This window comes from Tigriopus californicus, chromosome 5 (genome assembly GCF_007210705.1).
Source record: "Tigriopus californicus strain San Diego chromosome 5, Tcal_SD_v2.1, whole genome shotgun sequence".
In the NCBI taxonomy this organism is placed as follows: domain Eukaryota; kingdom Metazoa; phylum Arthropoda; class Copepoda; order Harpacticoida; family Harpacticidae; genus Tigriopus; species Tigriopus californicus.
In genome coordinates this window covers 1318091-1330958 of record NC_081444.1, presented here as the reverse complement: position 1 = coordinate 1330958, position 12868 = coordinate 1318091, and the positions used below count along the sequence as shown (strand labels likewise).

At 39.4% G+C, this 12868-nt stretch overlaps 1 protein-coding gene and 1 long non-coding RNA gene across 2 annotated transcripts in view; one reads left to right on the top strand and one right to left on the bottom strand.

Moving 5' to 3' along the window:
- Nucleotides 1–1074: 1074 nt before the first annotated feature.
- Nucleotides 1075–2686, bottom strand: LOC131880743 (uncharacterized). The gene is made up of 4 exons (XR_009373290.1): nucleotides 2542–2686; nucleotides 1888–2047; nucleotides 1344–1595; nucleotides 1075–1275 (listed from the first exon to the last, which is right to left on the bottom strand). It is a non-coding gene; the product is annotated as an uncharacterized LOC131880743 (long non-coding RNA).
- A 6865-nt stretch (nucleotides 2687–9551) lies between these two features.
- The window catches only part of LOC131880684 (uncharacterized), a 3564-nt gene continuing 247 nt past the window's right edge, over nucleotides 9552–12868 (top strand). The window contains exons 1-2 of the mRNA XM_059227367.1: nucleotides 9552–10763; nucleotides 12744–12863. Coding sequence (XP_059083350.1) covers nucleotides 10545–10763; nucleotides 12744–12863 — 339 coding nt within the window. The 5' untranslated portion in view covers nucleotides 9552–10544. The remainder of the gene's footprint in view (nucleotides 10764–12743; nucleotides 12864–12868) is intronic.

Here is a 12868-nt window from a genome sequence, read left to right as displayed (position 1 = left end):
TATATACTCTTTGACAAGAGCTCCAACACAAACGAAACCTAAGTGATGGTCAATGGTGAAAAATGGCAAAAATCGTTTGCAAGTTTAAAACAAGTTTGGCCCAATGTAACTAGAAAAAGTCTAACCTAGGTTTTTTGGAGACAAGTGATGGCCTTTACAATTACTCATGCCCTATGACAAAATGCCACTTTCAATCCATAATTTGATGATTTGTCACCATGAAAATGATACTATGATTTATGTTTGTTACGGCAAAAACGACGCCCTGAAACTGATATTAAGCCTCTCTAAATACAAAAAAAAATTCTATATTTTAATTGTTGTTAACCTTTTTTAAGACTTTTGAAATCGTTTCAAACAATTGCTAACCAATATTTTTTGCTAATTTGTGCTCCTCTGTTGATGGTAGATCGTTTACAATGACTTCTACCAAAGTGGGCCAATGCTAATGGCCTCACAACCGAAGTGAGGCCAAATCCAGCAACCTGTATAGATAATTTAGTTGTACTTGTGAATACCAAGGACTCCTTTGGGGCTTCAATTACGATTTGTTTCACGAGACTATTTTAACACTTATATGGAACGTCATCCCCAGTTCTATTGTCAATAAGATTTATATTTTGTCTATTTTTTATTGTTTACATTATAAATAATATTTGGTGTTCCAACGAATTTTTGTTGGCAGACCAGGCTAGCCTATCTAAGTTGGCTGATCTGGAATTCTTGTCAAAAATTGAACTAGTGTAGCTGTAAAATTTTCTTTTACCTTTAGTTGTTCATGGTCAAAGATATCAGAAGAAGAGTGTGTATGGAGAAAGATTATGGCCCTCGAGTAAAAACTGATCACAATTTCGACTTTTGTTTATTTATTTATTCATTAGTTTAATTTACCTTCATTTGAAATATATATAATTCTTGAAAGATTTAAAGTAAGAATCCTATTATCACCAAAGATCGGTACTAAACTTTAAAAGTACTTTTATCCCCGATGATAATTCCACGACCGAAGCTTGCTTACTTTTTGCGACAATTTATGAAAGTGCAAGTATGCCTTTCGCCGAGTTAATCAATATCGTCATAGAACATTTTTCGCATACTTAGAATTCTCTAGATTTAACTACGTATTGTTTTTTCGGAAAACAAGATGTTTCATGTAAAGAAATACCTTTTTGCCTTACATTTAATAATACGGACAGTATTGGAGTTCTGAAGGACGTATGAAGGTATGACATCATTCTTGGAAGATGTCCCTCGCGACCAGCCGCAAAAATCAACCTGATTCGGAAATACAAAAAAAACAAATTTTGTGCAAAATAAACTCTAATTAACCCTTTATTAGCTACCTAGTCCCGGCTAGGTCCACTAAGCGTTCCACCAAACGAGGACAAAGCCACTGTGATAGTAACCACCATGGGCACTAAAGTTCCCAATCACTCCAGTGGTTTTTTCCAACGTGGCCTTGGCCCAATCTGCGGCCACAGATGGGGATAGAATTAATTCATCTGGTGTGAGGGCACTCAGGTAGGAAATGTTGACCAAAAATATACATGATGAGGATAGAGGTGATTCCTATGATGAGCGACAATGGAACGTTTCTAAAATGAAATGCCGTAGGCCTATTATTTCGATTGACAATTCCTTGTGATTCAGAATTGGCAAAGGTTCTACAATCAATGTCTTATCAAAAAAGATTGCATGAAACGAAAATCAACTTTAAAAGCTGACGAAATCGAAATCGATGATGCCCTCCCTAGGATAAAATTGAAAATAAATTCAAAGCACCATGACTTTGGATTAAGCCCAGTAGATCACATTCATTTCCGAGCGCAGAAGGTTCTTGTTTTTCTAGTTAGTCCGAAGGCTTTTAAACCTAGAACCAAAACTAACCTCTTTGGTTTCCTGATTTCTTCAGCCAAATCTCCAGCAATTTGCCAACCGTTAAGTGCGTATAAGGCAGAGAAAAAGGCATTACTAATAGATTCAAATGACGTCTCTGAGGTGGATGGAACTCGGTCCCAAAAACGCTCTGTAAAGTTTTCATGATAACCTGGAAATGTGGAAGTGCAAAATGAAAGTGGGTCAAACAAGTGTCACTTACCTACTCGCGTTTTAAGAGAACGTGAGTGTCATGAGCATTTAGAAATATATATATCGGAGTGCCGAAACAAGATCCATTAGATTCATATGGTCGAAAAACAAACCACTTGAGTAGCCGAAATGAAAAAAAGGTGTTCAGTATAGAATAGTGTTAGATTATTAAATAACCTAGTCAATTTTCAACGTATACATTTATCAATAAAAGGTATAAATGAAAATGTAATTGTGCACACACTTATAGTGAGATGAGGTTAATGATTAGAAATTATTTCCGCGTGTGGGAAAAATGTCCCTCCTGTGTCATGAACAGTCCTCATGAGGGGTTCTTCAAAATGAATGGTACAAGTCTCCAAGGCCAATAATCAGGGGTAAAGGGTAACAATAAAGATATTTCGGGTCCACTTTTGAGACACGGAACACGCACAAGTCAAAGAAAAGTCCTACCTTGGATAAGATTGAAAAGACCTCCACATATGATTAACAAAATGGCCGCTACTTTGGTGAGTGTGGTGAAAATTTGGACCTGAGAATATATCTTCAAACTCACAATCCCAAAGAGGAATGGATCACTACAGAGACAAAAAAGCGATTGAAAAATAAGATAAATTTACGTATTCGTTGTACCCCTACTCACCGATGCATGCCACGGAAATGACTTTGATCCACATCGTGTTATTGGGGTCCTCTGGGTCCAAGAATAAAGTCAAGCCGTAGTTAGCAAACACCTGACAACCAATTGAAGAACTCGTGGGCTTCACCAAGAATACAAATGTGCCAGCAAACAAGAAAGCGGGTAAGCTCCTAATCCATTGAGTTGGTACGAGTACTCGGATCCAGCCCGGGGATCATGGAACCAAGCTCGGAAAACCAGGCCTCCTAAACAATAAATGCATAGCAACATGGACATTGTTTCTGTATTCCAGTTGTTGTGTCGATGATTGGCCGTCGCAGAATAATATGCCGGATGATGTTTAAGTATCATCCGAAATTGAGGGAAAGTCCATTTGGGACGGACTTGGTCCATAAATAGTAGTTTTAGCCTCGATCCTAGTGACTGTTGTCCATGGCTATTTGGCTCCTAGTGTCACGTTGTTAGAGAGTTACTTGTATCCTTTCTTGAAACATGATTATTAAATTCTCAAGATTTAGATTATTTTTGCACGAATATCCCTTCGGAGAAAGACCGAGTTTTGACGGATCTCTGGGTTAGTCGGACAATCGAAAGGAAAACCGATTCATTTGTCATGGATTAGTTACAATAATCTGTCCATAAGTATATGCAACCATTCTCATGAGTAAGATCTTTTTAGGTGGATTGGTGCACAAACATATGCTAATATGAAGATTTCTATGAATAAGCAACGAGACTTTTCTTACCCATTATTGAAATGATGCCGGCCACAATCCAAACCACGAATGACATTGCCACGCTTCCAGACCCTACAACACTTGATGCTCTAAACCTTGCATTTAATAAAAACGACATGGATGAACCTGCCTTTGAGCACGTTCCCCGGGGTCACAAATATTCCACTTCCGATGACATTGCCCAACACTAAAGAGAGGGCTCCAAATAAGCCCAATTCTTGAGCAAGATGAATATTCCTTGTAGACAAAGTGCTATCAATATTGCCCTCCATTTTTGATCGTGCTCAAGAAGGTGTGCTTCATTTCTAAAAGAAATTCCTCCGGAGCTTTGACGTCTCGGTGTTTTCAAGAGGGGCTTTGCATTAATGAGAACCTCCATTACAGAATCAAGGTATGATGAAGTTTGAACACAGGCCTAACAGGTTTATGTTCATAGTAAGGTCCCCATAATAGTGAAGAAATACGTCCATTAGTTTTAATGGTTCAAGCCTCTGCATGAAAAAATGTTGTGAAACCCCTCTTATCAGTAGTTTATTAATGCTTGATAAACAAGCCACTGATACTTTACTTATGAAAGAGCATTCTCTCCTTGCGTCCTATTCAGAGTGTTGCCGTGGAAAATCCATATCTTTAGTCACTAAGCCGGCTGTTGATATTTACACAATAATATCTCTACTTTTGTGATCCATTGTTTCTACGTGACAACAGTCCTATCCGCCAATTTTGGATTGCTGGGAATAATTTCAACGTTTCGAGCCGTTTAAGGGCGCTTCACTCGATGGATCACAGAAATATCTAAACTTTCCTATTGGGAGTAACTTCCACATCTACAACTGAATATGTATCCGACCTGCCCGAAGCCCTCACACACCACCATCAATAATTTTCCTGTTTAATATATTCAATATGAGATGACCTGGTTCTCTTGGCAGATTCAGCCGTGGAATTACAAAATACCATTAATGGTCTCCACGGTCATTGCCAAGAGAACGGCCTTCAAGCCAATACCATTACGATGAAGGCCATGCTTTTCTATAAAGGTCGTCTGCCTCTCACCTCTTTCCATATCAGCAATAGCACGATAGAAATTGTCAAACAATTTAACTATGTCGGTTTCACCTTCCCCTCCCAACTTTTAGTTACAAACCATTTCAACTTGGCAATAACTAGGGCCAGGGCATAGATTCCTAGACACTGGATGTCGGACGACCGACCACTCGGCTGGCAAAACAAGACAATGGATGGTCTCCTGGGAATTCATTACAAACCGGTTTATTATACTGTTTAGCCAACCGAGTGGTCGGTCGTCCGACATCCAGCGTCTAGAAATCTAGGGCCAGGGCCAGGATCAGATACATCTGCGAAAAACTCCCCACCAAGAATTTTCCCTTTCCTATACTCTTTCAACTCATCCGGATCTGCACTACCCTAATTTTCCTTTACGGCCTTCACCTGTGGCTCCCAAACTCCGCCCAATTCGCCCTCAAATCCGCCGAAGCCACCTTCACCAAGTTCCTCAAACGATAAATGTGCGTGCCCCAATATGCCAACAATGGATGGACGCATTTTCTATGCGAAGCAGAGCCCCTCACCATCGGGCTGGCAAGGGTAGTGTCCAACAATGTTGGGAAAATTCTTGAGGTGATGTCCGGACACAAGCTGTCCTTCTCGGTCAAGGACTTGTGGTGTTCGGGACTCGAGTCCGACAAAAAGTCAAAAATCAGAGAAATCGTACATGTCCGACTTTTGCCAGACTCGCCCAAGCACTAATATGCCATACAATAAGTAGGAGGTGGCAACCAGCCAATCAAGCCACACTACACTTCCTCAAAAGTTATCGCTCAATACATTTGGGCAATGATGTGATAGATTGAATATCCGGCTGGATGAGATGGTTATATACAATAAATGCTTACTTAAACTCTGTATTTTCGTGCATATGTACTATAAGGAGGAGGCGACAACAAGCCACACAAGCAACAACACTACACACAGAGACCTGAATAATTTGACTTTCATTTCAATTTTTTTTGCGGACTTCCTTACCGCTACCGGGAGTGTTCCCGTGGAAAATCCATTTTCAAAATTTCAAAAGAGTTTTTCTTTGAATCGCCATCACCTCAACGTCTACTAGAACTGGAATTAGCGTTTTATTCCTCATGAATATTTGGTTCTTGTGGTGACTCAAAGAGCATGAAGTTGAGAGCATTGTTCATGTCTCTGTCATTTCGTAAAGCAAAATCAATCCAAAATGTTTTCCATGGCGCTAACTGGCGATTACCTTCCTGTTATTCTGTATTTACTCGTTTGAAGGTCCAAAGGTTGCGGCAAAATGAAATCAATTCATTGTTTGTCCAGAAATTACCGCATTTGACCTTTTTAATCAAATTTTAAACCAGGTAGATTAATCAATCGAGAAAACCATTCGTCAAATGATTTGTGCCCGAATACAATCTAACAGAAACATTTGATTTGGCAGTAAGGCACAAGTTTTAAGCATAGTTGAAGTGTGTTAGGCCTATCCTCGAGGACATCTGATTCACCTTCCAAATAGAGTGTGGGAATATGGCTATTGACTGATCTGGCCAACCTTTGAGACCAAATGGGTAAAGCATATTCAAGATGTGGCTGAACAATCGACTTGTACAGAGTTAGTATTGTGATACTATCTTTGGGCTTAAATGTGCGATATATCCAACCACACATTTCTAATTATAACCGTACAGGATTTGAAAGGTTTCTCAGAAGGCTTGGTGGTATTCTTATGGTGTTAGAATAGATCAGCAATTAGTTATTCAGCAAAAATGCCTTGTTATTGTCAGTTCATTTTAGAGGGTATTCTTGTATTTCTCCGTTTGTTTGTCCACAAGGAGAGGAGGGCGAGGAAAATGAAAAGAACTATTAAACACTGGCTGGAACATTAGGTGTATGTTTATGGTTAAAGTAGTATCTAATGTTCAATAGCTAGGTTAGGTTGGAGTTATCACATACACTATATTATGAAATTTCGTTTATGATCACTACGTCTGTACTATAGTATGTCTTTTTTCTTATTTGTTTTTTGACGGGCTTTTCTAACCGCTACAGGGAATGTAATCCCACAATACTATCAAAATGAAAGGCTATAATTCGTCAATTTATTACCTTTCAATCTTTATATGATATTTGGTCTACCAACGAATTTGAGTTGGCGGACCGAGCTAGTCCTTGAAGATATTGTGATATAATTTTCCTTTTCATCTAGGTGTTGCTTGATAGGGAAGGCAAAAGCAGGCCTTACAACCTCCAAAACGTGTTGGTGCCTATGTTTTGAAAAGTTTATTTGCTAATTTTTGTGCAAATTCGGTCGATTTTTTAATGCAAATTTGCTGTCAATAAAGATCATATTAATCTTCAAATTTTGGCCGGCCCTATAAATAACAACAAAGCTTATGAGGTGATTGCATTTAAATATTTGGTTATTTTTCTTTGGAGCCCCAAAAATCTGGTGATGAAACTGTTTATTTTTGGCAAAAGTTAGGTGATGATCGATCCATTTCATGTGGTTGGTTCATCTTGGGTTGAGAGCAAGGTAGGCCGATGCATGATTGGCCGGCAGGCCGATGCATGATTGGCCGGCAGGCCGATGCGTGGTTGGCCCGGACGCCGATGCGTGTGACGTGGCAGGGGCCCTTGGCCCTCCGGAAGGTAGGGCCAAGTCCCATCAGACTTGGAGCACCGTGGGCTCATTCCGGGAGCGGGGGCTCGGTCCAGAGGGGCGTTAGCCATTGGTTGGGAGCATTGTATCACGTCGGGGTCACCAAAAGAAATGAATAATGAAGGTAACTACCTAATAAACTGAGTTGTTATCGGGAAAAAACATCTATTTGTTGGAAAAAAAGAGCATAGACGCGAACAGGAGAAAGCGGTAGGTGGAGAGCGTGGCAGGGTCATTACAAACTTTTATGATAATAGTACTGGGGATTACCTTCCCTGTAGCGGTTAGAAACGCCTGTGAAATCCCAAACCGAAAAATGGCAGCTCTAAACCAGCATGACAAAATTCGTTCTATGCTGCCCGACGTTGGGCGGGTGTGAAGATTTACTAGAGATCTAGAGAGAAAAATGACACCCCAAGATTGTTTCCGTTATTTATTACCCTGGATGCATAATGGGATCTTCCGGCGGGATTTTCAAGGATTTTTTGGTTCACTCCACTGAAAACAGGAAATATGGGTGCCAATTAAGGTTGGATTTAGAAAATAAGACTAAATTATTTTTTCCTGCTTTTGATGATCTCAATTCTTAAATATGATTCATCTTATTGCTATGCCAATGAAGTGAATAATAGATTAATCATGATACATAAAAAGTAAAAGTTTTTTGAAAGGAAAGTAAAAGGGCGGAGACGTGGTGTAGTGATTACCGCAGTTTCCTAATAGTAGAGAGGTCCCCAGTTCGAATCTCCTCGCCGACCTTTCTCAAAAATAAAATCAATAACGAGAAAACGGCCTGATCTGCCCTTTACTCGGTATTGGCTGACTCACAAAGCGCCCTTTGAAGGACAGAACGCAACCATATTTCATGCAGCGTAGGCCCTTATTGCGAGGCAAAAATTTTAATCGAGATATTATTTGATCCATATTTTGGTTCAACTTTATCGTATAAGTTACATTGGGTTGAAAAATATTATATTTTCCTTTTGATTGAAATTAGGTGATTCAAGAATATATTTTAAGGTGTGGCGAAATCAAAGCCTCAATACATTTTGGAAGTGACAATTCTCTCTCCAGACCTCAACCTTATACGCTTGAAAGGGGAAGTAAGATTTTTACCAAACTGGGCGAGCAGTTTGCTCGAGGTCAGACATCGCCATATACTCTGAGACAGCGATGGAAAAAAACGAGATTGATCGAATTTCTGCCACTTTCTGCCACAAGTGGCAGAAGGTGGTAGAAAATGGCCGAATATGGCAGAAAGTGACAAAAAATGGCAGAAATTGGTGGAAGGTGGTCAAAAATGGCCAACGGTATATAAAATGGCCGATCTTGATTTTAAAAGATGTCAAAGACAAGAAGGATCATAAGGGTCGGATTAGTATTTCAAGTGTCTTTTGTTAAAAAGCATATTGGGATGGCATTGGCAGAAATGCAAAATGTTCCTCAAATATTGATATTTATACTGTTAGAGGTTTGATTGAGTTGATAAAAGTATCCATAGACCACTTGCAGTTTCCACAACAATCACCGGCTTTTACGTAGTCATCAAAATGGTTATTGAATACTATATAACTTTTTCAAATGCAATTGACGTCATTTAGACTTAACAAAGTTTAGGTCAAATGGCAGCCCTGACTCAAATCGACCTACTGATGCTTAGTGGTTGTATCTCACATTTGATGCCAAACCCCTATCCCAACCCCCTATCCCAACGTGTCAAAGCTGCATACAAGTAGGTAGGCTTAAAAATTAACGGAAGCTATCGTAAATACTAGAAAACGATTATTTAGAATGATACAAAGATTTCTTTTTTTTTGCCATTTTTGCCAGTTTCTGCCAGTTGGTAGAAAACGGCATTTAATAATTCCTCATCCCTGCTCTGAGGGCATTGATGGAGGGTACTGCAAGAGGTAAAAGTTTGCGTTAAAGGAGTTTCATTCTTCCGGACTAAATCGCGTTTCTAATGCGTTACAATCATAAGAACTTCAATAACCTCATGTGCTTTTGAGACGCTGTAATGGAAGTTCTCTCTCAATTCTGATTGAGAATTGAGTTAGTTATCATTTTACAAAAAACATGTAAGTATTTGCAGTATTCTCCTCGAGGATACTAGCTCCAAACAACGCCACGTGGAAGGTAAAAGTCGATTTTGAGCCAAAATTAATCTTCAAATCTAGTTGTCATAAAGTTCCATGAAAATGCATCGGCTTAACCTTGTCTCTTAAAAATATAAGACATTTTTTTCAAGTATGGTGCTTTTTATGACGGTACTCTTCCTATTATAGCGCGCCACATGAGGCTCTCATTAGTATACCTCTAGCTCGTTTCCCCTGCACCCTCAAAGCATATCAGCCATTCTTTCACATGTTTAAGCTTTCGAATTTTTCCATCATCAATTATGCTTCACTATTTTGATTTGGTGGTACATTGAATTTTCAAATCTGATGCATTGAAAGCGTTACATGGTTCTTGAAAACATTAATAACTTCATTTCTTACCTCCAATTTGAAAAGGCACAACCCACAAGTATGTTTTTCAATTTGCAAAATCATTTATGTGGAACAATTCGTCCACAACAACAGGAAAATGGGTTACTTTTACGCCAAAATGAACCAACTGTATGGTACTTACAATACTGTCGCCTTTCACTCAATTTGTGCGGTTGCTGGAGCAACCAATTTGCTGAATCAGATTATTCATGATTTGTTGCCTTCAGTTTTGGAGGGATCTTTAGAAAATGAATCAGTTGCTAACACTGGTGCCTTTCTTTATCAACTTTATCCCACTTTATAGGAAGTCTATGCGTATGTGTGTCACTCTCCATGTAACTTGGTAATTTTACTTGACAACTGATAGGATTGTTCAAGCTATCAGGTTTTATTCATGAATTTTTTTTTCACCTGTCCATTAATGGCAGCTTCGAAAAGTTCGCTGGACCAAAGGAACCTTTCCTATTATCTACATACGAGACTACATATAGCCGGGAAATGCCCCCGGAACTGGAGCAAATCTCTTGGATTACCATTCCTGGCCTTATCACTGTCATGAATGGAGAAGAGGTTGCCCATCAACGTTCCCTCACAACGGTGTTAATCTTCAACAGGAGTCCTAGAAATCAGTCTCTAGGGAGCATTGTCGAATCCCCCCGCCCACGCAAACACACTGACACGCACACGCCCTCTGCCCACGACAAGTCTGCAACTCTGCATTCTACGGTCATGAGAATCAGGGCGAGAGGTGCCCTCTTCTTCTCTTTCTCTGTTGCTCCTGTGTAATCCTTCGGGAGGTTTTCTTGGCCTCCCAGGGATGCCGCTCACAAGTTCGAGGGCAAGGTGAGTAAAAAGGCCGGGCAGCCGTGAAGATCAAGTCAGTTGATGCCGAGATGCCGCCAAGTTCAATTCACGTAGGAATTTCTGCTTGGGTCTTCTGGCTTCTTCTCAGTGACTTGATTGTGATCAGCGTGTTCTCGTTTCCGCAAGCGAGAAGCGAAGAGGGATTCTATCCGGACCACGTCTTCTATGATCCATACCATGGACCTGGGCGTTCCTACTATATCAGGGGATACCCTGCTGTAGATGACCATCAAATGTATTTAGCTAAGGTAAGTTACTCTTTTCTTGTTTTTAGTCAGGATTGCGTTTGAAACAATTTATGGTTTGATCTCGCGCAATCCTCCGGCAATGTTTCATGATTAAAAACTGAATGAGAGCTTTTTACAGTAAAACATTTGCATTTTCCTTGCCTCGTGGTGGTGCGTTTTCTAATCTTGATGAATTTCATCATAATCTAGAAGGCCATAACACAGGATTCCTTTTTTAAGTATGATTAGTTTTTTTTCAGCATATGTTCTGGCATGAGCACGCTTCCTTTTAAAGTGATAAGATTTTATTTAAATTCCAATGCAAAACTAATAGGACAAAGATCACGTTGCAGTCAAATCAACACATAACTTCATATTTCAATAGTTAGGGGGTTAATCCACATCAAATTATCTTCAATCAATTTATCTTAAGACAGTCTTGCAGAAATAAATCCCTATTTACCGTTTAATTTCGTTCAGGTCATATTATCGGGAACTTTATCGGTGGCGGGATTCAAAAAGAACGGAAATTTAACCAACTGTCAATCCGAATATGGAGTATCATATGGCCCGACGGTCATACTGTAGTTGACCAATTCAATGTCATTGGAATTGGAAAATTCAATATCTACAGTATTTGCCATGATTTTTTGCCCAATATTTTCATTCCAGTTTTAGTAGAGAAAGTTTGCGACAATGATTTCAGAAACAAAACTTGAAAACAAGACACCAAAGCACGTGTTTTATGTTACTTTCTTGTCAATGACAGCTATTTACCTAGGTTTCCTGATCCCAATGTCAGAAAATTCACATCGAATTTACTACCGGAAAAATTGACCGTCATTTTTTACATTGTTCAATTTGAAACCACATAAAATGACCAAACTCATTGATAAGTTTCAAGTCAATTGTCATGTTGAACCATTCTTCAAATTCATTGAACAAGGCAACTGAAATTATTTTGTAATACACCATAGGAGGAATTATGCACCTTTACTGCATACTGGTATAGGGTAGTGCTTGGTATTTTAAGTAAGAGAAGAGGTGATATTAAGCAATGAAATTTGATGAAGGAAGATTTTGGGAAGTCGAAGGATTTTCAAATCTCTCGCAATTTCAATAAAAGATATCGATTCCGGGACGGATTTTCCAGGAATAGGAACAAAAAAGAACGAATCCTTATGACCTGGTTTTCAATCTTGAATGAAGAGAAGTAATATGGTTTTGTGAGAATTTTACGTGAAGTTAATATTCTTTCGTAGACTCGGAGCGTTCTTCCTCCTTGAATAAAACGTTGTTCCTCTATAAGGGCCCTTATTTGCAACGTCACCCAGGCCAAATAATACGGGAAGAGACATGGCAGATTAGTACAAGAACTGCTTTTGACTTGCCTTAAACGCAATTTCTTTTCCGAACATTATTTGTCCCAGGTCACTTATTATACACAAGATTTTGAAAGAATTAGCCAAAAACAGCCCAAACGCATTTTATTTCAATGAAGAGGGATCGGCCTAATCGGCCCTTTATTTGCTAGGGCTGACTCACAAAGCGCCCTTTGAAGTGCAAAACGTAAACCATATTTCGTGCAGCGCAAAGAGGCTAATAGCCGGTCTTTTTTTACTCTCTCATGGTGAGTAAGCTTTCCAGGATGCCTTATCAAGATCCGGAATAATTTTCCTCACCACGTCTAATCTGGTCTCGCACCAAATTAGATTATATCCCACGCCAAGTTTCAAATCTGTCGCTTCTAGGGAAGACCACAATTCACTTTAAGAAAATGTCAGTTTCAGTTTGACCACTGAGGGTCTTCATAAATATTGCAAGAAGCAATTAGTATGACGAAGATAACTTCCATGAAAGATCGCCATTAGTTTTCTTTAAAAATTATCCTCTCCAAAGCCGCTTACAACGACTGTTCCTTTCATAAGACAAGGGGGAAAAAATAACAGTTAATGATCATTACGAAAATCTGCCTCATTCCATGTTTTTCTCTTATTCCAGTTTAATGGAGCCCAGGGAAGCATCGACTCCCAACTCGTGGAAGCCTTGATCCGAAATTATTTGGACGGTCGTCATATGGACGGTTTAGTCGACGAAGACGAAGTCCGAAGACTCTTGCAAGTGCG